At 41.6% G+C, this 25,370-nt stretch overlaps 1 protein-coding gene across 1 annotated transcript in view; it reads right to left on the reverse strand.

Moving 5' to 3' along the window:
- hsd17b4 (hydroxysteroid (17-beta) dehydrogenase 4) overlaps positions 1-25,370 on the reverse strand; it is a 116,336-nt gene that overhangs the window by 32,401 nt on the left and 58,565 nt on the right. The window contains exons 13-17 of the mRNA XM_080188965.1: positions 24,612-24,845; positions 17,025-17,076; positions 8,628-8,699; positions 7,935-8,038; positions 2,522-2,587 (exon numbers count right to left, since the gene is read on the reverse strand). Of these exons, the coding sequence (XP_080045091.1) occupies positions 2,522-2,587; positions 7,935-8,038; positions 8,628-8,699; positions 17,025-17,076; positions 24,612-24,845 (528 nt within the window). The remainder of the gene's footprint in view (positions 1-2,521; positions 2,588-7,934; positions 8,039-8,627; positions 8,700-17,024; positions 17,077-24,611; positions 24,846-25,370) is intronic.

Raw genomic sequence — 25,370 nt, forward strand, 5'->3', positions numbered from 1 at the left:
CCTGACATCTGCAAGCCACATTGTTTCAAACATGTTTCACACTGATGTGTTCTCCTGTCAAAACCATGGAGAATCAGGCGTGGGGATCGGGTTTCAATTTGCATCCTATTAACGATAGGCCTTTGGCAAGTTTTCCGACCAACCATGGCATGCATCAACTGACAATCCTGTGATAAATTCACACTGGCATGGCACACATTTCTGGGCCTACTGTCATTTTTTCCTGTCGTGCCTGCCATCAAACACGCTGGTGGGGGTTATGAGAGAATTCCACATGGTCTTGAGTTTTTCTAACTCCCAGATCCCATTACACTCACTGCATCATTCTATGTATACTGCCCCCCAAGAATAGTCCACTTTCTACTTCCTTCACATTTTTGGGTCATTAATGAATTGCAGGTCAAGATGTGCTGGATTAAAACATGGTCATACACTGAAAGAATTAAGAGCAGTATAGCACAGGAGCAGGCCCTTCGGCCCACTAGGTCTGTGCTGACACAGATGCCTCTCTAATCTAATCTTCTCTTGCTTCTATGTGGTCCAGAGCCCTCTATTTCCTGCCTATTCATGTATCTATCCTGGTACCTCTTGAACGCTGCGACAGAATCTGCTTCCACCACCTCTTCTGGCAGCGTGTTTCAGGCATTCACCACCCTCTGTGAAAAACCTGTCCCTTACATCTCTTTTAAACTTTCCCCTCTCTCACTTTCAACCTATGGCCCTGAGTAATTGACCCTCTGACCTGGGAAAAAGTCTCTGACTAGCCACTCTATCCAATCTTGTCATAATCTTGTAAACATCTATCAGGTCCCTCCCTCATCCTCCGATACTCCAATGAAAATAATCCAAGTTTTTTTCAACGTTTCTTCATAGTCCATATCCTTTAAACCAGGTAACATCCTGGTAAGACTCTTCTGCACCCTTTCAAAAGCATCAATATTCTTCCAGTGGTGTGATGACCAGAATTGTACACAATACTTCAAATGCAGCCTAACCAAAGTCTTACTGCAGGTCTAACATGATATTGCAAATCCTATACTCAATGCCCCAACCACTGAAGGCCAGCATGCCATACACCTTCTTGACCAACTTGTCCACCTGAGTTGCCACCTTCAGAGAACTGTGGATCTGCACACCTAGATCCCGCCATATGCTAATATTTCTAAGGGCTCTACCATTTATTGTATACTTTCCTTCTGCAGTAGACCTTCCAAATTGCATCACCTCACATTTGTCCGGATTAAATTCCATCTGCCATCTTTCAGCCCAGGTCTCCAGCTGATTTAAATCCTGCTGTATCCTCTGATAATCCTCCTCACTATCCACTATTCCCTCAGTTCTTGTATCAACTGCAAATTTACTAATCAGACAACATACATTTTCTTTCAAATCATTTATATATATATTACAAACAACAGAGGCCCAGCACCATTCCTTGTGGAACACCACTTGTCACAGGCCTCCAGTTAGAAAAGTATCCTTCCACTGTTACTCTCTGCTTTCTATACCCAAACCAATTTTGTACTCATCTTACCAGCTCACCTTGGATCCGTATCAGCCTGCCATGAGGAACCTTATCAAAAGCTTTACTTAAGTCCATGTATATAAAACATCAAATGCCCTGCCCTGATCAATTTTTCTTGTCACTTCTTCAAAGAACTCAATCAAGTTTGTCAGACATGACCTCCCCTCCACAAAATCATGTTGCCCATTGCTAATACGCCTATTCTCTTCCGGATGTGAGCACATCTTGTCCCTAAGAATCTTCTCCAATAACTTCTCCATCACTGATGTAAGGCTCACAGGCCTGTAATTTCCTGGATTGTCTTTTCTGCCCTTCATAAACAGAGGACAATGATAGCTACTCTCCGATCTCTGGTACATCAACCGTGGCTAAAAAGAATACCAAGATTTTGACCAAGGCCTCAGCAATTTCTTGCCTCTCAGTATTCTGGGATAGACCCTATCTGGCCCTGGGGACTTGTCCACTTAACGTTTTTCAAAACGTCCAAAACCTCCTCTCGTTTTATCTCAACATGTCTTAGAATGTCAACATCCTCCTTTCTACACTCACCATCCACCACATACCACATCCTTTGAGAGATGCAACACTCGTTAAGGATCTCGCCCACTTCATCTGGCTCCACACATAAATTCCCTCCACTGTGCTTGAGTAGACCTACCCTTTCCTTACCTACCTGCTTCCTCCTTATATATGCATAAATTGCCTTCAGAATCCTCCTTAAGCCTGCCTGCCAAGGACATTTCATGGCCCCCTTTTGCCCTCCTAAGTCCTTGTATAAAGTAGACCACTTTCTGGTGTTGTGGCATGCACGACTGGAGAATGTCACTCATTATTTACTTTTGAATAGAAATGCATACTGGCGTTCATCATAAAAACTGAGCATTTTTAATTCATTCTACTTAAGTTTAAGGTTAATTTTCTTGTCAAAGTAAACTCATGCAAACTCACACATTGTTAAATACTTAATAATCAGGCACATTACAAGTCCCTCTATACCTGATCCACACTTGTTACATCACTCATGACGGCATCTGGTGGTCTGTTGGGAGGATCCTTCGTAACCTGGAGAAAACAAAAATTATCTTAACATTTTCAAAATTAAGCGAGTACATTCACAGAGAATGCTCAGCAGCAAACCAATAAATACATGTTTATCACACTAAATAACAAGTAATTCATAAACAAAGAGTTTTATAGATCTTATTCACAGGTGATTTAAATTTCACATTCACTGGCTTTCACTGAAAATTCTATTTATGACAACATGATGCATGCATATGTTGCCTTTAACATAGTAAAACATTCTAAGACTGAAGGGTGTATTCAGGCAAAATTGTTATAGGGTCCAAAAAGACCACCACTTGCTCAAAGAAAATTTTATGAGGAGCACAAAAGATTGAGAGGTTTAGGAAATTCTAGAGCTTGAAGCCGAGACAGCTAAAGACACGGCCTTAGTGGGAAAGGAACATTAGTGGGAGATGCACAAAAGGTTAAAGCTGGAAAAATACATAAATACAGAATGTTGTACATACATATGGGCTAGGTGTAGCGGCAAGCCATTTGGCCCATTAATTTCATAGTTGATCTGATAGTTGCCTTATCTTCACATTACACCTACCCCGAATAACCATTTGATTCCCTTGTTAGTCAAGAATCCATCAAATTTCACCTTAAAAATATTCAATGATCCTGCCATCAATTTAGTGCCAAAGACTCATGATACTCAGAACTAAAATTTTCATCATCACTATCTTAAATGGGAGAATCTTTATTTTTAACTTGTGTCCCCTGATTCTAACCTTTTCAACAAGAGGAAACATGTTTTCACCATCCACCATGTAAAGTCCCCTCAGGATCTTATATGTTTCAGGCAGCATGGCTTTGTGAGTGGAAAATCATGTCTCACAAATTTGATTGAGTTTTTTGAAGGGTAACCAAGAAGGTCGATGAGGGCAGTGCAGTTGATGTTGTCTACGTGGATTTTAGCAAGACCCTTATGCAACAACCTGCCATGTGGTACCTTGTCAAAGTTAAATCTCATGGGATCCATGGTGAGGTAGCTAAATGGATACAAAATTGACTTGATGACAGAAAGCAGAGAGTGATTGTAGAGGGCTGTTTTCCAAGCTGGAGGCCTGTGACCAGCGGTGTGCCTCAGAGATCGGCACTGGGTTCACTGTTATTTCTCATTTATATTAATGATTTTGACGAGAATTTAGTAGTCTTGATTACTAAGTTTGCAGGTGACACCAATATTGGTGGCATAGTGGACAGTGAAGATGTTTATCTAGGATTGCAATGAGACCTTGATCAGTTGGGCCAATGGGTAGCGAATGTCAGATGGAATTTAATTTAGGTAAATGCAAGGTGATGCATCTTGGTCGATCGAACAAGGGCAGAACTTATGTAGTTAATGGTAGGGCATTGGGGAGAGTTACAGAACAAAGAGATTGAGGGATACAGGTTCATAGCTCCTTGAAAATGGAGTCACAGGTGGACAAGACGGTGAGAGGGGCATTCGGCATGCTTGGTTTCATTCATCAGAACACTGAACATAGTTGGGACATCTTGTTGAAGTTGTACAAGACATTGCTAAGGCCGCACTTGGAATACTGTGTACAGTTCTGGTCACCCTATTATAGAAAGGAAATTATTAAACTAGAAGAAGTGCGGAAAAGATTTACTAGGATGCTATCGGAACTTGATGGTTTGAGTTATAAAGAGAGGCTAGATAGACTGGGACTTCATTCTCTGGAGCGTAGGAAGCTTAGGGATGGTGTTATAGAGGTCTATAAAATAATGAGGGGCAGCACAAACAGCTCGACAGTCAATATCTTTTCCCAAAGGTCGGGGAGTCTAAAACTAGAGGGCTTAGGTTAAAGGTGAGAGGGGAGAGATATAAAAAGGGTCCAGAGAGGCAATTTTTTCCACACAGAGCGTGGTGAGTATCTGGAACAAGCTGCCAGAGGTAGTAGTCGAGGCGAGTACAATTTTGACTGTTGAAAAGCATGTAGGCAGTTATATGGATAAGATGGATATTGAGGGATATGGGTCAAATGTGGGCAATTGGGACTAGCTTAGGGGTTTAAAAAAAAGGTGAAGCACCTGTTTCGATGCTGTGAATCTTGATGACTCTACGTCACAAATGTGAGGTTATCCACTTTGGTAGAAATATTAGGAGGGATTATTATTTAAAGGGCGAAAAGCTGCAGCATGCTACGGTGCAGAGGGACCTGGGGGTCCTTGTGCACGAATCGCAGAAACCCAGTCTGCAGGTGATCAAGAAGGCGAATGGAATGCTGGCCTTTATCACAAGGGGGATAGAATATAAAAGTAGGGAAGTCTTGCTGCAACTGTACAGGGCACTGGTGAGGCTGCAACTGGAGTACTGTGTGCAGTTTTGGTCCCCGCATTTGAGAAAGGATATATTGGCCTTGGACGGAGTACAGAGAAGGTTCACCAGGCTGATACCGGAGATGAGGGGGTTAGCTTATGAAGAGAGATTGAATAGACTGGATCTGTACTCGTTAGCATTTAGAAGGCTGAGGGAGGATCTTATAGAGACTTACAAGATAATGAAGGGGCTAGAAAGGGTAGAGGTAGAGAGATTCTTCCCGCTTAGAAAGGATAGCGGAACTAGAGGGCACAGCCTCAAAATAAGGGGGGGAGCAGTTTAGAACAGAGTTGAGGAGGAACTTCTTCACTCAAAGGGTGGTGAATCACTGGAATTCTCTGCCCATTGAAGTGGTGGAGGCTACCTCGCTGAATACATTTAAGTCACCGGTAGATAGATTTCTGATAGACAAGGGAATTAAGGGTTATGGGGAGAAAGCGGGAAAGTGGAACTGAGCCACTTCAGATCAGCCATGATCTTATTGAATGGCAGGGCAGGCTCGAAGGGCTAGATGGCCTACTCCTGGTCCTATTTCTTATGTTCAATACGATCACCTCTCATTCTTCTAACTTTCAGTGGACACAGGCCCAGCCAGCCCATCCTTGCACCATAAGATAACCCACTCATCCCAGATATCAGTTGAATAAAGCTTCTCTGAACTGCTCCTAAAACATTTATATCATTTCTTAAATAAGGAGACCAAAACTGCACAGTACTCTAAATACAGGTCTCATTAATGCTCAGTATAACTACAGCAAAACGTCACAACTTTTATATTCCATTTGCTTTGCAATAAAAAAAAATCCATTTGCTTTCTTCATCATTTGTTGTAGCTGCATACTAACCTTCTGTGATTCATGTACCAGGACAGCCAAATGCCTTTGTACCTCAGAGTTCTGCAATCTCTCTCCATTTTAATAATATGCTGCTTTTCCATTATATTTTCCCACATTATTTATAATCCATTTGCAAAATTTTAAACTTATTTTTAACCTCACTTAACCCAAGTCAGTTTGCAAACTACTTATGTCCTCTTCACAATTTACTTTCTTAGCTATCTTTATGTCATTAGCAAATTGCCCAAATCACTGATATAAGTTGTAAATAGCTAAGACCCATCATTGATCCTTGTGGTACTGTAACCATCATAGCTTGTCAACCTGAAAATAACCCATTTACTTCTGCACTCTGCTTGTTAGCTACACAATCTTCTATTCATACTAATATGTTAATATCCGCAAAACCATGAGCCCTTATTTTGCGCAATAACCATTGACGGGGTATCGTGTTACATTTTCTGGAAATCTGGGCACAGCACATCCACAGATTCTCCTTTATCCAAGTTGCTTGTTACTTCCTCAAAGAACTCTAATAAATCATGCATATGAACAAGGAGCAGGAACAGATCACTTCACCCCCTTATTTAATAAGATCATGGATGATCTGATGGTATCAAATCTGCACCTTGCCTACTCCAAATAATCTATCACACCCCTGCTTATCAAGAATCTATCCACCTCTGCCTTCAAAATGTTCCACCTTTTCAGAGAGTTCATGGTTGAGCACGATTTCCCTTGCACAAAACCATGTCGACTCAGCCTGATTTCATTGAGATTTTCTAAAAGCTCCCTAAACCTCCTTTCTTATACATTGCTAATTTCCCTCTTTGTTAAGCCAACTGGCAAGTAGTTTCCTGCTTTCCATCCCCTGCTTTTCTTGAAGAGGAGTAACATTTATTATTTTCCGATCTGATGGGATTTTTCCGGATCAAGAGAATTTTGGAAAATTAAAGCCAATGCATCCACCATCTCAGCAGCCACTTCATCCTATAGACCTTCAAGAAGTCCATCAGAACCTGGAGACTTGTTAGCTTTTGGTTCTAATCATTTTCTTAGTACCCTTTTCCTAGTGATTGCAATTGTTTAAATCCCTCCCTTTTACCTCCCAATTCACAATTATTTCTGGGATGTTATTTGCATTTGTATTTTTGTTATTGCAGGGGTGAAGAAATTTACAGAAATAGACATGAGCAAGGCCACAGAGGGATATGAAGCATTATGAACTGAGAGCACCAATGTGATGGATGAATAGGATTAAGCGTGAGCTAGTGTATAGGCGGCACAGTTTTGATTGATCTTGAAGATTGAAAAATCGGAGGCAGGTCAACTATCAGAACAGTTAAGTCCGGAGATAATAAAATCATTTTCTTAGTACCCTTTTCCTAGTGAAGATCGAAAAATAGGAGGGAGGTCAACCATCAGAATGGTTAAGTCCAGAGATAACAAAAACTAGGCCAGAATTTTCCAGCCCTTCCCGCTGGTAAGATCTTCCAGTCCGTCAAGCGAGCCATGAAAATTGCCGATGACTTTAGCAGGACCAGAAGATCGCACCAGCGCCCAATAGCTCATCATCTCCACTGTGGGTGTTCCTGCCTGGGGGAAATTCCAGTCACAGATAAAGTTTTCAGCAGATGAGACACAGGTAGAGATATTTCCAAGAGGATATTTGTCAGAAATATCCTTTTGAAGTTCTGCTCAGGGACAAACTAGATACTGAAGTTGCAAACACTGCCTATCAGTCTGAGACAGGCGATTTCTTCAACCTGAGGTAAATACGCATTGTGTGAGTAGAGCCAGATATTCAGTGAACATAAGCTTGATATTAGATTCTAACTGCAAAAAAACATATAAAATGGGACAGAAGTACTATTTTACACTAATATGCTAGTATTAAAGCATATTATTATGCTTTAACACTTATTACAGCTCAATACTACAGAATGTCACCAGAAATTAAATGAGCAAAATGTAACACATTGCTGTTTAATAACAATTATAAATTTTAAAACTTCTGAGTTTATTAATTGTGGTGTAAATATTTAATGTTCTGAGAGAGTAGCCAATTCTAAATTAAACATCTTCATCTTGCTCAGAGGAAATAATTGTGTTCTACTGGCATGAACATGACATAAGTAATCTGAAAAATAGCCTCAGGCATGTGTATATTGACATTTACCTTAACTTTATCAGATGTCCTTTTCCCTCCAAAGCCTCCAGCTCCCACAACAAACAAAGAAAATTGGTTATAACAGAGCAAGTCTTCCTCATTGTAGGTATGAACTGAAAGGGAAGTAGACATGAAGTTAATTATAGATTTAGACAGTACAGGCAAAGTTTATCTGTACATGTCTTTTCAGAACTCAACTTGAATGGATGACTATATGACTGAGGCACTCAGAAAATGAGCGTTTGATCTGATGATTGGATATTCTTTGACCCTCACAAATACGCCTCCAAGTCACAAGACTACAAGATAAAAAACAGTGGCATCTTGCAATGGCTTGATTACACTTTTAAGTTGTAGGACTGAACATTTATTCCACATCTATGCTTTCTGAGCAAAATGATAGGAGTTTAAATTGGAAGCATTTAAAGCATACCATTTTCGTCCAAAATCCTCCTAAATACAAGTGGACTTTATGTTGGGCATTTTGAAGTACAGAAATCAAACAAATGAGTTGTCAATTGCTTAAATTGATCCAATCTCAATAAAGCAAATGCACTGCTCAAACTCAATAGAATAACGGAAGGCAAAAAGAAAATAAGGGCCAAAGATTGAAGAGGGGCACAAGGCTACTCCAAATAGATAATCCCATCAAACATTCATCGTACAACTTAAAGTGCAGTTTATTTCGACATTAAAACTTACCATCAAAAAGTATAACGGCACCAGATCCTTTATCAAAAATATCAGCAATAGTACCCTCAGACTTCAGGGTTCCTAACAAACAGACAAACATGGTAACTCGTAAGTAATTAGTTTTTATTGTTTCTCCCTAACTAATTTGTATTTTTGGAAAGAACTTCATTTTACATCAGAAATTACATAACTTTGCCAAGTAAGCACTTCTCACCAACATGTAATACATTTTCACAATTACGTTTCTATATTAATGTACTAATAGATTAGTGTTTATGCATATATTCTGTGTGGCTAAGGAAAGCTGTGCGTGTGGCAATTAAATGAGGTTTTTGGAGTCAAATTGTTTGGAGAGTCTAAGGAATGAAAGAATAAAAGTGCTACCCCACAATCTATCAGGTTTAGATTCTATCAACATTATGGTCAGGATCAATGGGGTACTTGAAGTGCATTCAACCATGAAGTGAAATAAAAATAAACACAGGTGGCTGGAAGATGACAGAAACCCACTGAGCCACCAGTGGAATCTGTTGCAAGGCACTGCACACTGAACTTGTTGTAGATCAAAGGCTTCAATGCAATGGAAAGGGCTACAATGATTTCAACTTGCTGGGGAAGCCAAATCAACTTCATATCAAAGCTGTGAGCATACACTGAAGCTGAGTGTAATGCTGTGTAGATTGGAATCCCCCTTCCCTCACCCTCCACATGTGAGGAAACTCACATGTCCTCTTCCTTAGAGGACTTGAATGAGGTTTGCTGTTACCTGCAGCTTCTGACAGGGAGAAAGGAAAATTTCTGCAGAATGGACTGCTGCAATGATGTAAAATTTCTGGCAGACAGAATCATAGAATCCGTTCAATGCAGAAGGAGTCTACACTGACTCTCTGACAGAGCATCTTACCCAGGCCAACTTCCCTGCCCAACCCTGTAACCCCATGCATTTACCCTACTAATGCCCCAAATCTACACATCTTGGGGCAATTTAGCATAGCCAATCTCCTAACTTGCAAATCATTGTCCAGTAGGAGGAAACCAGAGCACTCGGGGGAAACCCACTCAGACAGAGGGAGAACGTACAAACTTCATGGAGACGGTCATACAAGGCCAGAATAGAACATGGGTCCCTGTTGCTGTGAAGCAGCAGTGCTGACCACCATGTCACCCCAGAGATTAAAGTGTCCTGGTCACTTTGAAATTTGCACAACTGACAGGCAGAATTTTGATCACAAGGTCTACCTGAAATCACCATAAGAAGTCTTACAACACCAGGTTAAAGTCCAACAGGTTTATTTGGTAACAAACGCCACTAGCTTTCAGAGCCTTGCTCCTTCGTCAGGTGAGTGGGAGTTCTTTTCACAAACAGGGCATATAAAGACACAAACTCAATTTACAGAATAATGATTGAAATGCGAGTCTTTGCAACTGATCAAGTCCTAAAGGTATAGACAATGTAAGTGGAGAGAGCATTAAGCACAAGTTAAACAGATATGTATTGTCTCCAAACAGGACAGTTAGTGAGATTTTGCAGGTCCAGGCAAGTCATGGGGGTTACAAGTAGTGTGACATGAACCCAAGATCCCGGTTGAGGCTGTCTTCATGTGTGCGGAACTTGGCTATCAGTTTCTGCTCAGCAACTCTGCGCTAACATGTGTCGTGAAGGCCGCCTTGGAGAACATTTACCCGAAGATCAGAAGCCGAATGCCCATGACCGCTGAAGTGTTCCCCAACAGGAAGAGAACAGTCTTGCGTGGTGATTGTCGAGCGGTGTTCATTCATCCATTCTCATAGCATCTGCATGGTCTCGCCAATGTACTATGCCTCCGGACATCCTTTCCTGCAGCAGGTAGATAACGTTGACCGAGTTACAAGAATATGTACCATGTACCTGGTGGATGGTGTTCTCACGTGAGGTGATGGCATCCCTGTTGATGATCCGCCACGTCTTGCAGAGGTTGCAATGGCAGGGTTGTGTGGTGTTGTGGTCACTTTCTCCTGAAGGCTGGGTGGTTTGCTGTAGACCATGGTCTGTTTGAAGCTGCACGGTTGTTTGAAGGCAAGAAGTAGGGGTGTGGGGATGGCAAGATGTTCGGATTCATTAATGACATGGTGAAGGCTCCGGAGGAGATGTTGTAGCTTCTCCACTCTGGGGAAGTACTGGATGACAAAGGATACTCTATCCACTGTGTGCCATGTTTGTCTTCTGAGGAGATCGGTGCGGTTTTTCACGGTGGCACGTCGGAACTGTCGATCAATGAGTTGCGCGCCATATCCTGTTCTTATGTTCTTTCAGCGTCTGGAAGTGTCTGTTGTGATCCTCCTCATCTGAGCAGATCCTGTGTATGCGGAGGGCTTGTCCATAGGCGAGGCTTCTTTAATGTGTTTAGGGTGGAAGCTGGAGAAGTGCAGCATTGTGACGTTACCTGTGGGCTTGCGGTACAGTGAGGAGTTGAGGTAACCATCCTTAATGGAGATACATGTATCCAAGAATGCAACCGATTCCGGAGAGTAGTCCATGGTGAGTCTAGTGGTGGGATGGAACTTGTTGATGTCATCATATAGTTGTTTCAGTGATTGTTCACTATGAGTCCAAAGGAAGAAAATGTCATTGATGTGTCTAGTATATAGCATCGGTTGAAGGTCATGTGCGGTGAAGAAATCTTGTTCAAACCTGTGCATGAAAATGTTGGCATATTGAGGTGTGAATTTGGTCCCCATGACTGTTCCATGTGTCTGGATGAAGAACTGGTTGTTGAAGGTGAAGACATTATGGTCCAGGATAAAGTGGATGAATTGTAAAACTGCATCTGGAAACTGGCAGTTGCCATTAGGAGGTGCGTCAACACCAAATTCATCCACCGCATTCACAATACAGTCCCGAACACTACCCAAGCACAATGCAACGCCATCTGCACTCTCAAGACCAACCGCAACAATGTCATCAAACCAGCAAAGGAGGGGCCATCGTCATTTGAACAGAATGGATTACTGCTAGGAAGTGCAAGGTGCCAGGCCAGGGAACAGTGATTGCACTTTTGGCACTGCCAAGATGCGAGGTATGAAGGGAAGCTGAAAGGAAGGTCTGAGGGTAGCCCAGTCATGAAACACTGGAGCAAGCCAGCAGGTTCTCAATGATGCATAAATGGCATCCATCAGGTGGGAGAATCCTCCAGGTTTTCTGCCGGTGTGTGCACTTGGGTCCAATGAGGGAGAATCATGGCCTTAGTTTTAGGGGACAAAGCAACCCTCAGGAAAGTTTACTAAGAGCAATGGTAATAAGTGTGCAGAACTTGGGAATTAAGAACATAAGAACATAAGAAATAGGAGCAGGAGTAGGCCATCTAGCCCTTCGAGCCTGCCCCGCCATTCAATAAGATCATGGCTGATCTGTTGCTGCTCAGTTCCACTTTCCCGCCCTCTCCCCATAACCCTTAATCCCCTCTCTTATCAAAAACCCATCAACCCGCGTCTTAAAAATATTTAGCGAGGCAGCCTCCACCACTTCAATGGGCAGAGAATTCTAGAGATTCACCACCCTTTGAGTGAAGAAGTTCCTCCTCAACTCCGTTCTAAACCGCCCCCCCCCTTTATCTTGAGGCTGTGCCCCCTAGTCCTACTGTCTTTTTTGAGCGGGAAGAGTCTCTCCACCTCTATCCTATCCATCCCATTCATCATCTTATACGTCTCAATGAGATCTCCCCTCACTCTTCTAAACTCTAACGAGTACAAGCCTAGTTTATTCAGCCTCTCCTCATAGCTCAACCCCCTCAACTCCGGTATCAGCCTAGTAAACCTCCTCTGCACTCCCTCCAAGGCCAAAATATCTTTGTGCAGGTGCGGCGCCCAAAACTGCACACAGTACTCCAGCTGCGGCCTCACCAATGCCCTATACAGCTGCAGCAAGACCTCCCTACTTTTATATTCAATCCCCCTCGCTATGAAGGCCAGCATCCCATTCGCCTTCCTGACCACATTCTGCACCTGCAAGCTGGGTTTTTGCGACTCATGCACAAGGACCCCGAGGTCCCTCTGCACCGTCGCTTGCTGCAGTTTTTCGCCCCGTAAGTAATAGTCCTTCCTACCATTATTCCTACCAAAGTGGACCACCTCACACTTGCCAACATTAAATTGGTGAAGCCATGGAATGGAAAGCAGTTGATGGATAGTGGAAGAAAGAAGGTTGATCAACTTGGGAGAGTGCGAGGATTAGACAGTAACAGTATGGATTAGCTTTTCATCTGTGGAGATAAATGGAGTAAAAAGTCTGACAACACCAGGTTTTAGTCCAACCTATTTATTTGATAATATACTCACAAGCTTTCGGGTTAGCCCCTTCGTCAGGTGAATGGAGAGTTCTGGCCTCAGACAGAGCATATAAAGCACAGACAGTTTAGAGATTACTGATTAGAATGCGAATCCTTACACCTAACCTGCTGTTCAAGACCTGAAGTGGCTGATAATGTGAGTGGAAGGAGCACTGATCACAGGTTAAAGAGATGTGTATTGTCTCCAGACAGTACAGTAAGTGAGGTTTTGCAACCCCAGGCAAGTCACGGGGGTTACAGATAGTGCGACATGAACCCAAGATCCCTGTTGAGACCGTCCTCATGTGTGTGGAACTTGGCTATCAGTAGGCAAACAATGTTATAAATGTGAACGACTGGTCTTGTTGATGGATTTTTTCTTTTTTACTCATTCATGGGATGTGTATGCCGCTTACAGTTGTTGCTCATCCCTAATTGCCCCAAGAGCAATTAAGAGTCAACCACATTGCCATGGGTCTGGAATCTCATGTAGGCCAGACCAGGTAAAGATAGTAGTTTTCCTTCCCCAAAGGACATTAGTGAATGGTTATTTGTAACTTGACTTTTATCTTCAGTTCTCGATTGCTTTGATGCTGAGAAGGTGGATGCCTCCCATGGTCTTGGAGTGCTGTCTGCTTTCTATAATGGCCCCCAGGAAGTGTTGAGTACAACTAATGAGGAATTTTAGGTTTTTACAAGAATCATAGTTTTAATTATAGAACTTGGTTAATTAATTGAATTTAAATTCCATCAGCTACTGTGATAGTACTGTCAGCATTAGCCTGGACTTCTGGATTACCAGGCCAATGATGTTACCACTATGCCACTTGAATCCAATGCAGGATGTAAATTTTCAATAAACTCTTGTCTCTATCCACTACAATGATGTCAATATCATAGAATGGGCATGAATGTAAATTCAATATCAAACTTGCTTAGTTGCTAATCTAAACGTGGTAAGTAGTTAGAAACTGAAGCCTGCAAATAGAGAACAAATGTTTTGTAAAAAAATCAGGGAAATTCAACATTGGTTATAGCCAACACTTCTTGAGGACCATTATAGAAAGCAGATAGTCATCCAAGACCATGGGAGGCAACCACCTTCTTGACATCAAAGCAATCAAGAACTGAAGATAAAGAATATGTTACAAATAACCAAAAGTGAATGTTTTTGCTTTCACTATAACCTTTCAAAGAATTACACTGATATTACTTGCTTCAAAACTTTAAAGTAATCTGTTACTTCAATGACAGTTGACATTTCACTTAAAAATATCTTCTAATTTACTTGGAAAGACACTGTCCAGGAAATTAAAGGGTGCACAAGTTGTCATGCAAGCTATTACAGTGGGTGCTACACATAGTAAATGATACGGCAAAGTGGTCCATCAGTCTCTTTTGTGTTGTGCTGACAAGCTGTAGATACCAGTCACAATACCAAGGGAGCTTGCTGTCACTATGGGGTGAGTAAGATTGGCTGGCGAAGACACCAAAACCAAGAGTATAACTTAAGTTTGTGAGGTGGAGGAGCAAATCAGGAGTTGGCAAGTGGTTTGTTTTAATGTAGAGCTAGGAAGTAAGTGCAACATATTCCAACTATACTCCTAATATTTACTGTCAATCCTTAGTTACTGGGGAACATTAAGAATCAAGCACACAGTGGACAGGAAGAATGAAGCACTTGTTTTTGGACCCTGCTCCAAATTCTGCACCCTAAATACCAGCTCCATCCCTCTTCCTGACATCAGCCTGAGATTAAGCCAGTCTGTTCCATATCACACTTGGATCCTGAGGTGCATTTCCAACTTCAAGTCCTGTTCCCAAGATTCTTATGTTTGCTGATCTGAATTGACTCCCTGTCAAGCAATGCTTTGCTTTTAAAATGCTCATCTTTGTCTTCAAATCCCTCTATGGCTTTGTTTCTTCCTTTCTCTGTAATCTCCTCCAATCTCACAGCATTTCAAAATATCTGTGCTTCGCTAATTCTGGTCTCTTGTGCATTCCCAAACATAACTATTTAGAACATAGAACATTACAGTGCAGTACAGGCCCTTCAGCCCTCGATGTTGCGCTGACCAGTGGAACGAATCTAATGACCCTCTAACCTAAACTATTCCAATGTTATCCATATGCCTATCCACTGACCATTTGAACGCCCTCAAAGTTGGCGAGCGCACAACTGCAGCAGGCAAGGCATTCCACACCCTTACTACCCATCGGTAGCCATGTTTTCAGTTGACTAGGCCCCAGGCTCTGGAATTCCAACCATACACCTCTCCACCTCTCTACTTCATTTTCCTCCATAAAACCTACCTTGTTGACCAATATCTCTTGTAGCTCAGTACCATGCTGTTTTATAGTGCTCCTCTGAAGCACCTTGGATCATTGCATTACATTAAAGACATTATATAAATATAGGTTGTCATCATTGCTATTGTTGTAAGTTTGCCATTATTAGCTCAGGCCAAGTGATATACTCTCTGTCCTGAAACACAGCTGAATTTTTATAACAATCCAGAAGCTTTAATGGCTATATTTTTTCTTGCTAATGGACAACAAAATAAATGATTTATTGAATCCATTTCATAGTTTGCTAATGGTCTCAGGTTCACAATCACTAGGTTGCTGGTCCTGTACATTAACTGCTGGGCTAAAATACCACTTGTTGTAATCAAATTCTTACTAGTAACATTTAACTTCAATAGTTTCTCAAAGCAAAACTAACCTGTGTAGGTCTTTTCAGTGTAATCTGCAGAAATTCTGGTTTCAGGTTTTCACACTGTGTACTCACAGGAATCAGTGTAGGAAAAACTGATTTCATAGAATGCTACAGCACAAAAGAGCCTTTCAGCCAATTTTTGCTGTTCCAGCTCTTTGAAGGAGCCATCTAATCATCCACTCATCTGCTCTTTTCCATTAGCCCCAAATATCTTGTCATTTTCAAATATATCCAATTACCTTTTGAAAGTTGACACTGAATCGATTTCAATCACCATTGTAGAACTTTGACAACTTGTCTAAAAAGAAAAAATAATTGCTCCTCTGGTTCTTTAATTATCTTATATCTGTTTCTTCTTGTGATGATACTGTGCTATTAATGTATGTTATATTTAAGTGAGGACTGCTTTAAGATTCAGTATTTTGTTATACATTCGGTTTGTCTGGAAAAATAAAACAGATGCTGGAAAGCAGGATAACTACTCATTTTAGCCACATGAGTGTTTATTTAGCAGGAGGCTTAATGAGCTTTTGTTTATCAAAGAACAGCTTAGGTTCTCTTGATTAATGTAATGGAAGGTAAATTAGGTATATAGGGTCATATGGTCATGTGATATTAGAAGTGGGTGAAGCTAGTTTTGTAGCTAAGAAAAGCAGCTTTCTGAGTTCAGATGTCGGAGAGGTCTGTTTAAAGATAGTAACCTTTCTAAAAAGTCTCTCTAGAAGCTCCACGGCTGTTAACCCAAGTCAGAGCAAGTACATTTGGATTTGCTAACTATATTTTAAAGTGGGGTTAAAGTCTATAAGAGAAATATTGCTTAATTGGAACTGAATAGTAATAAGTTAGACGTTAAGAGTTGTTTCTTCGCATGTTTAAAAATTGTTCAGTGGTTAAGAGTTAAACTGTTGTCATTTTGTTAGTTACATTTAAACTGTGTAATAAATAAAACTTGTTTTGATAGCAAAGAACCCTAATTTGTCAGTGGAATTACTCTGAAGTAAAGCACAGTTTCCTCACATTTATGCCAAAACAGAAAAATTGTTGGAGTCTAATCTGGTTTCATAAAACACCTTGGCAATTCTGATCTGGCACCCTAACACTCTGGTTACTGATCCTTCTGCCAATGAAAACAGTAGTTCTCCATCTGCTCTCATCAAACCCCGTGCTGCTTCTCTGCCTTCAGTGAAAAGAACGATTCTGACATATGAACCAGGTGCTGGTAAATGGGATCAGTATAGGTTGGTAATTGATGGTCGACATTAACATGGGAGACTGAAGGGCCTGTTTCTGTGCTGTACGACATTGTGATTCATGATAAAAGCACAAGAATGAATACTGAAGTGCAACAATTCAGAAAAGAAGGCGAATTTCTAAAACTGTTACCTGAAGTTGGCAGTGGTTTGTACATCTCCAAATATTGTTCACCATGCAGCACCTGCAAGATGTACAGAAAACTCATCACATAATTGTGAAACCTTTACCAGAAAAGAACAATCTCCATTTTCTCACATATATTCTTACATATATATATTTAAACAATATTTTAAAACTTAGCCAAATACTAAAAATTATATAAATCAGATTTACTTTATACCCAAAAACCTCACTAAACTATTTAGGGTAAGAAACATAACTTCATCACAAATGCTGCTTAAAAAATCATTTTTAAAAGCAACATAGGAACATAGACAGGACTAGAAAGGTTTAATTTTTCAGCTCCCAAAGTTTATTATATTCAACAACTATCGAATGACTTCCTTTACCACAAAATTAGCCAATTTTCTCTTGAATTTGTCTTCACATCTGCCCTGAACTGACTGTTTCAATTGTTCACTGCAAGTAAAAGTAGTAAAAAGTATAGTCCACCAAGAAATTCAACACTCTGATAACTCTTTAGTGAGTGCTAAATAGACCATGCCTGCATGGCAGGCAGGAAGCAAATGTTAATTACAAATGTGAAGCATGCCATCCACCATATTATATTGATCAAAAAATAAAAATTCAGGGTTCACTTCTGAACCAAGCATCAGGTCCCTTTCATAAATAAGTTGTCTAACACCAGAATGATCTACCAAGGGAGCTAGTGCCAACGATATCCTGAAATTCAGGTCCGTGTGCAACAGCACAGACAGTCCCCAAAGGACCCCCTGCAGGCCTCAACTAATGTTTACCTGAATGTGGAGGAGGGGGAAGCAAAGGTTGTTGTCCTGACTTCTCATTAAAATCACATTTTTTTCATTCATGGATGGGCCAGCATCTGTTGCTCATCCTTAATTGCCCCTGAACTGAATGGATTGTTACGCCATTTCACAAAGATATGCAAGTTAGGTGGATTGGCTGTGCTGAATTGCCCGTGCTGAATTGCCCCTAACGTCCCAGGATTTTGATCTGATTTATTACTGTCACATGTATTGGTATACAATGAGAAGTATTGTTTCTTGCATGTGAGACAAGCAAAGTATACAGTACATAGAGAAGGAAAAGTGAGTGCAGAATGTAGTGTTACATTCATAACTAGGGTGTAGAGAAAGATCAACTTAATATAAGTCCATTCAAAAGACTGACGGCAGCAGGGAAGCTGTTCTTGCATCAGTTTGTACGTGACTTCAGACTTTTATATCTTTCTCCCAAGTGTTAGAAGGTGGCAGGGAGAATGCCTGGGGTGTGGGATGGTCCTTAATTATGCTGGCTACTTTTCCAAGACAGCAGGAAGTGTAGACAGAGTCAATGCATGACAGGCTGGTTTGCATGATGGACTGGGCTTTGTTCATGACCCTTTGTAGTTTTTTGCGGTCTTGGACAGAGCTGGAGCCATACCAAACTGTGATACAACTAGAAAGAATGCTTTCTATGGTGCATCTGTAAAAGTTGGTGAGGGCTGTAGCAAACATGCCAAATTTCCTTAGCCTCCTCAGAAAGTATAGGCGTTAGTGGGCTTTCTTAAGTATAGCGTCAGCATGGAGGGACCAGGACAGGTTGTTGGTAATCTGGACATCCAGAAACATGAAGCTTTCAACCATTTCCACTTCGCTCCTGTAGATGTAGACTGGGGCATGTCCTTCACTACGCTTCCTGAAGTTGATGACTATCTCCTTCATTTTGTTAACATTGAGAAAGTGATTATTGTCGTCACACCAGTTCACCAGATTCTCTATCTCTTTCTTGTACTTTATATCTTCATTGTTTGAGATCTGACCCACCATGCTGGTGTTGTCAGCAAACTTGAAAATGAAGCTGGAAGGGAATGTGGCCACACAGTCATAGATGTATAAGGAGTATAGTGGGGGACTGAGAACACAACCTTGCAGAGCACCAATGTTGAGGATGATCGTGAAGGAGGTGTTGTTGCCTATTTTTACTGATTGCGGTCTGTGGGTTAGGAAGTCCAGGATCCAGTTGCAGAGGAGGAGCCAAGCCCCAGACCATGGAGTTTGGAGGGGAGTTTTGTAAGAATAATGTTGTTGAAGGCTAAGCTGTAGTCAATAAATAGGAGTCTGACATTGGTGCCTTTGTATTCTAGGTGTTCAAGGGTTGGGCATAGAGCTAGGGAGATGGTGTCTGCAGCAGACCTGTTGCAGCAGTAGACAAACTGGAGTGGATTTAAGCAATCTGGAAGGCAAAACTGATTCATGCCATGACTAATCTCTTGAAGTAGTTCATAATGATGGATGTCTGAGCCACTGGACGATAGTCATTAAGGCCACGCTGCCTGGCTTTTCTTTGGTACTGAGATAATGGTCATCTTCTTGAAGCAGAAAAGACCTCAGAATGAAGTAAAGGGAGGTTAAAGATGTCTGTGAATACCCCTGCCAGCTGGCCCGTGCAAGGTCTGAGTGGTCATCCAGATACCCCCATCCAGGCCACTCGATTTTTGTAGGTTGACTTTTGAGAAGGCTGCTTTAATGTCTGCGATGGTGCAAGGTTTGTCCGAAGCTCCTAAGGTAGAGGGTCCTCACTGACCTCTTGTTCAAAACGGGCACATAATGCATTGAGCCATTCGGGGATGGGTGCATTGGTGCCGGCAATTTTACATGCCTTCATGTTGTAGCCTGTTATGTTAGGATCTGTTGGTTAGGAGGATTAGCAGGGAAAACAAATGGGGTTACGGGGACAGGTGGGATGGTCACAGAGTTAGTGCAAACTCAATGGGTCAAATGGCCTCCTTCTACACTGTAGGAATTCTATGATTTCTGAGGGTATATTTCTTTTAAGAATCAACCATATTGCTGTGGGTCTAGAAGCACATATAGGCCAGGCAAGTAGAGATGATAGGTTTCCTTCCTTAAAGTACATTAGTGGACCAAATGGGTTTTTTTGGAAAACTGTGCATGACTCCATCTAAATAGTTATTTAAGAAAGGTGAAAGAGAGAAACAAAAGAATAATGTACCTGCTCACCTAGCATCTATTATAATTAAATGACTGAAAACTTTTAGCTGAGCAGACAGCCAGCATGGATTGGTGAAGGGTAGATTGTGCCAAACAAACCTGATTGAATTTTATTGAACAAATAGACATGTAAGCTTATGGATGTTATTTATTTGGGCTTCCAGAAGGTATTCAATAAAATCCCTCTGGAGAGACTATTGGCTGAAGCTGAAACTCACAGGACAGAGGGCAAATTATTGAACTGGCTAGGAAATTAGCCAAATTGCAGGAGACAGAATGTAGGGATAATAGGAAGGTACAGTAATTGGCAGGATGTGATTATTCTTATTCCAGAGATCTGTGTTAGGATCTGAACTAGTCATCATTTTTACTGACAAATGAGACGACAGGATAGAATGCCACATACCTAAAACTGCTGATGGCACAAAGATAGGCATCACTGGAAACACTGGATGCATGATATTACAATTAATATTAGGGATGGCAACAAAAGCTGGCCTTGCCATTGACACTCAAATCACATGAATGAACAAAAGAAATTAAGTAGATGGAGAAAACCATGGCAAATGGACTTCAAAGTAGACAAGCCACAATCCACACAGGGCCAAAGTAATTTCTAAACAGTGAAAAACTAAAAGCAGTGGTGGTCCAGAGAGACTGAGGGGCAATGCTTCCATTAAGCTGTGCAGCAGCTTCAAAGATGCTGTATAGGAATTGTCCTATAAATTTAAAGGAACTGTGCACAACAACGATGTTGTAAAAAGAACATAGATCAATCAAAGACACTAATTGAATGTTGCCTTCATATTTTAGAGACTTAGAATATGAGGTGGCAGAAGTACCGCTTAGGAAACAAATATTGGCCTCGGAGGGAGTGCAGTTTAAATTTATAATAATTATACTTGGATTGGAAGAGTTGAATCACAAGGAGAGGTTATATAAACTAGGGCTGTAGCCCTTAGAATTTAAGTTGCACCATGTCAACATGGGATGAGTTTGATACATCAGCTGTTTTTTTTTAAGATATGGCTCCAAGCTAGAATTTGCAATACTCATCACCATGATTCACTTATTATTTCTAAAATAGATCAGTTCAATGGACTGTTTCAACCTTGGCCCATTGAAATATTCGTTAGTCCTCCTTTCAAAACACTGGACGAATACACGTCAAGATACTTGCAAGATTACAGCACTGAGTGCATGTAACAGGTTACTTTGTTATGAATGTTTAGTTATATTATGTAATGACTAAATATTGGACAGTAAACTCAATTATAAGGGATATAAGATCTGCTCATAGAGACAAAGTGATTCTGAGCCTTTAAGGAATACGAGTTGCAGAATCAATTTATAACGCTTATGTCAGTGGCGGGCTCAGTTGTGCCACCCAATAATGAAAGCAATAAGTTTTGCATCATTGACTGAATTTTCATTGACTATTAAAGTGGATGTAGTGCAGTTCCTAAGGTCATTTGAAAACTCTGTTCCTCACTATTTTAAAATCAGATCTTTCAAGTATAACCTAACACTGGATACCATGGTTATGCTTAGTCTGGGACTGTAAATCTTAGTCCTGCACTCTTACATCTGGAGACTATTGGGCTGGATTCTACCCTCCCTCACCAGCAGGTTTAAAGGCTCATGGGCTCATAAAATCCATCAGATGCCCCCTCCCACCCCACCAGTCCATTTGAACTTCTATGAGATCTGGGGAAGTTATCAGGTGGCCCACCCATCCTTGGACTTATTGAGGCTCGAGTAGCCAATTAAGGATCTCATTCCACGCCCATTGGTATTTTACTGGTAACAGACAGAGGCCCACACCATACAGGAAGCCCTGCAGCTTTAAATGCACAGACCAGAATTGGGCGAAGGAGGATACCTTCTTGGTGGTCATGGACCCATCAGAGACATCCTGGTTCACCATCCCTCCATCTTCCCAAGATCTTGTGTCCCCTTTTAGCTCTCATTCCAGCACCTTCAACCTGGCCCTCCCTCACCTGGTACATCAGTCTGGTCTTGGAGATATCCAAGACTTACCTCCAAATCCGGTTCTTCTTCGTGTGGACTGGTTATCACCCCCCTGCCTGATGTTATTGGGATTACAGAGCCACTAGCCATCTGCCTGGCCGGCATCTCTCTGAGGTGGGACTTTCTCCCAAGATAAGGGGGGAAGGGTCACCGTAAAACAATTAACAGGGCAATTATCAGGATGGTGGCAAGCTCCCCCTGACCTTTTCAGCTGGAGGAGATGGGGGGAGGGTGTTGGCAGGAGCACATGGGCTGCTGCATCCTGTGACATTCAACCCATATTGTCACAAGTCACAGTAAAATTATCAGTCCTCCCAAAACCCAAGAAATGGTGGTACAGTACGATGTTAGAGACTAAGCATCAAATTCATATAAAGTATGTATATACTAAAACTAAACTAAAAATAACTTTTCATCTGTGATCCCAGCCAAAAGATACTATATGCAGTTGAATGTGTCTTGATAATACTAGATGCAGCATTTCCTGGTGGAAGAACTATTAATTTAATAAACTGTACCCCTGTTCAAAACGTAGACTCTCTTTTTTTGACTAGAACATAGAACATTACAGCGCGGAACAGGCCCTTCGGCCCACAATGTTGCGCCGACCAGTCTTATTTTTGAAAAAAACATTGACCCACTAATCTAAACCAATCCCTTTTCGTCCATAAACCTATCCACCAATCTCTTAAACGCCCCCAAACTAGGCGCATTTACAACTGCAGCAGGCAGGGCATTCCAGTCCCTCACCACCCTCTGGGTAAAGAACCTGCCCCTGACATCCATCCTATAACTACCCCCCCTTAATTTAAAGCCATGCCCCCTCGTGCTAGATTTCTCCATCCGAGGAAACAGGCTATCACCATCCACCCTATCTAAACCTCTAATCATCTTATATGTTTCTATAAGATCCCCTCTTAGCCGCCTTCTTTCCAGTGAAAACAACCCCAAATCCCTCAGTCTCTCCTCATAGGACCTCCCCTGCATACCAGGCAACATCCTGGTAAACCTCCTCTGCATCCTCTCCAAAGCCTCCACATCCTTCCTGTAATGTGGGGACCAGAACTGCACACAGTACTCCAAGTGCAGCCGCACCAGAGTTGTGTACAGTTGCAACATGACGCTGCGACTCCTAAATTCAATCCCCCTACCAATAAACGCCAAGACACCGTACGCCTTCTTAACAACCTTATCTACTTGATTCCCAACTTTCAGGGATCTATGTACACATACACCTAGATCCCTCTGCTCCTCCACTCTATTCAAAGTCCTCCCGTTAGCCCTATACTCAACACATCTGTTATTCCTACCGAAATGGATTACCTCACACTTCTCCGCATTAAACTCCATCCGCCACCTCGCGGCCCAGCTCTGCAACCTGTCCAAGTCACCCTGCAAACTTCAACACCCTTCCTCACAATCTACCACACCTCCGACTTTGGTGTCATCAGCAAACTTACTAATCCACCCAACTATACCCTCATCCAGATCATTAATAAAGATTACAAACAGCAGTGGCCCCAAAACAGATCCCTGAGGCACACCACTCGTAACCGAACTCCATGATGAATAATTACCATCAACCACCACCCTCTGTCTCCTATCTGCTAACCAATTCCTGATCCAAGTACCTAAATTACCACCAATCCCATACATCTGCATTTTCTGCAGAAGCATACCATGGTGAACCTTATCAAACGCCTTACTAAAATCCATATATACCACATCTACTGCCTTACCCCTATCCACCTCTTTGGTCACCTTCTCAAAGAACTCAATAAGGTTAGTAAGGCACGACCTTCCCGCTACAAAACCATGCTGACTATCTCTAATCAATTCATTACTCTCCAAATAACTATAAATCCTATCCCTAATAATTCTTTCTAAAACCTTGCCCACTACAGAAGTAAGACTCACTGGTCTGTAATTCCCAGGGAAGTCTCTGCTCCCCTTCTTAAACAATGGGACAACATTCGCTGTCCTCCAATCTTCTGGTACTATACCAGAGACCAACGACGACCTGAAGATCAGAGCCAGTGGCTCTGCAATCACCTCTCTTGCCTCCCATAGAATCCTAGGGTAAATCCCGTCTGGACCAGGGGACTTATCTATTTTCAACCCATCTAGAATATCCAACACATCCTCTGTATCAACTACAATACTTTCTATTTTACACCCCTTCACCCCAGTGACCTCCTCAGCTATTCATATCGTCCTGCGTGAACACCGAAGAGAAATAATGGTTCAATGCCTCTCCAATCTCTTCCGGTTCCACACACAACTTCCCCCTACTGTCTGTAACTGACTAGGTGCTGGGTTAGCAGAGAATCTTTATATTCTGCAGCCCAATTAAATTATTCATGGAACTGTAAATCAGTAGGAATTCTGTGGTTTCAGAATTAGTGGCCATGGACTAAAACAAACTGAGTAAAAAAGGTTAGTTCATAATTAAGTTATCTAAATTGAGGTTTGCAATAAAAATCAGACATTGAGGATATTTGTCTTGGAATTTGTGCCAATTCATACAAATCTCATTCTTTTGAGAACTTGCCTTTGTGAGGTCAATGTTCAGTCCAGGAATCAATGCAAAACCAGCATTCATTGAGCTTTGGGCAGGAATTACCCCAAAAGTAGGCAAACAGGAGAACTCTTCATTTCCTTCAAAAAGGAATTTCAAGTGATCTGGATCCTTTGTTGTCATGCCAACTCCCAGAGCATACAGAATCGGCTGCAGATTGGTGTAGGTGTATTCAGTTAAAGGAAGCTTTTTACCCACAGCGTCAACCTATAATCAAAAGGTAGAGGAAACAAAAAAAAACTTGAATATCATTGGTCAAAAAAATTAATTTTTTATCATTCTGAAATGGGGAAGGTTATAATCTCAAAGTGGCCTCTTAGAAAACCTGGAGAAAAAAAATCTCCCTGTTATGCTGAGCAGTTCACTGGTCAAATCTTACATACACCCCGACTGCACTTTCCCAACCCTGGGAGGTTTAGGGGAGAGGGCTGCAAAGTGGAGCGGCATGGCAGGTAAACCATGTCTGTTTCCAGTGGAACTTTACTAGCAGACAAGTATGTGTCAGACAGCCTGCTAATGACCCAACTGAGGACCTTAAGTGGTCAATTAATGGCCACATGGCACTTGGCTCCATCTCAATGCAAATGCACTTGTCTGCACCAAGGGACTCTGGGACTCATAGTTGCCAATCATTTGATATGGTCATGTGGTCATCAGCACTTGGAAGTGATACATCCTTCTACATGGGACTGGAAGCCACAACCTCTGACAATTAACTACTTAATTACTGTA

Source organism: Carcharhinus amblyrhynchos, chromosome 5, assembly GCF_965287045.1.
Source record: "Carcharhinus amblyrhynchos chromosome 5, sCarAmb.v2.hapA, whole genome shotgun sequence".
Taxonomy (NCBI): Eukaryota; Metazoa; Chordata; class Chondrichthyes; order Carcharhiniformes; family Carcharhinidae; genus Carcharhinus; species Carcharhinus amblyrhynchos.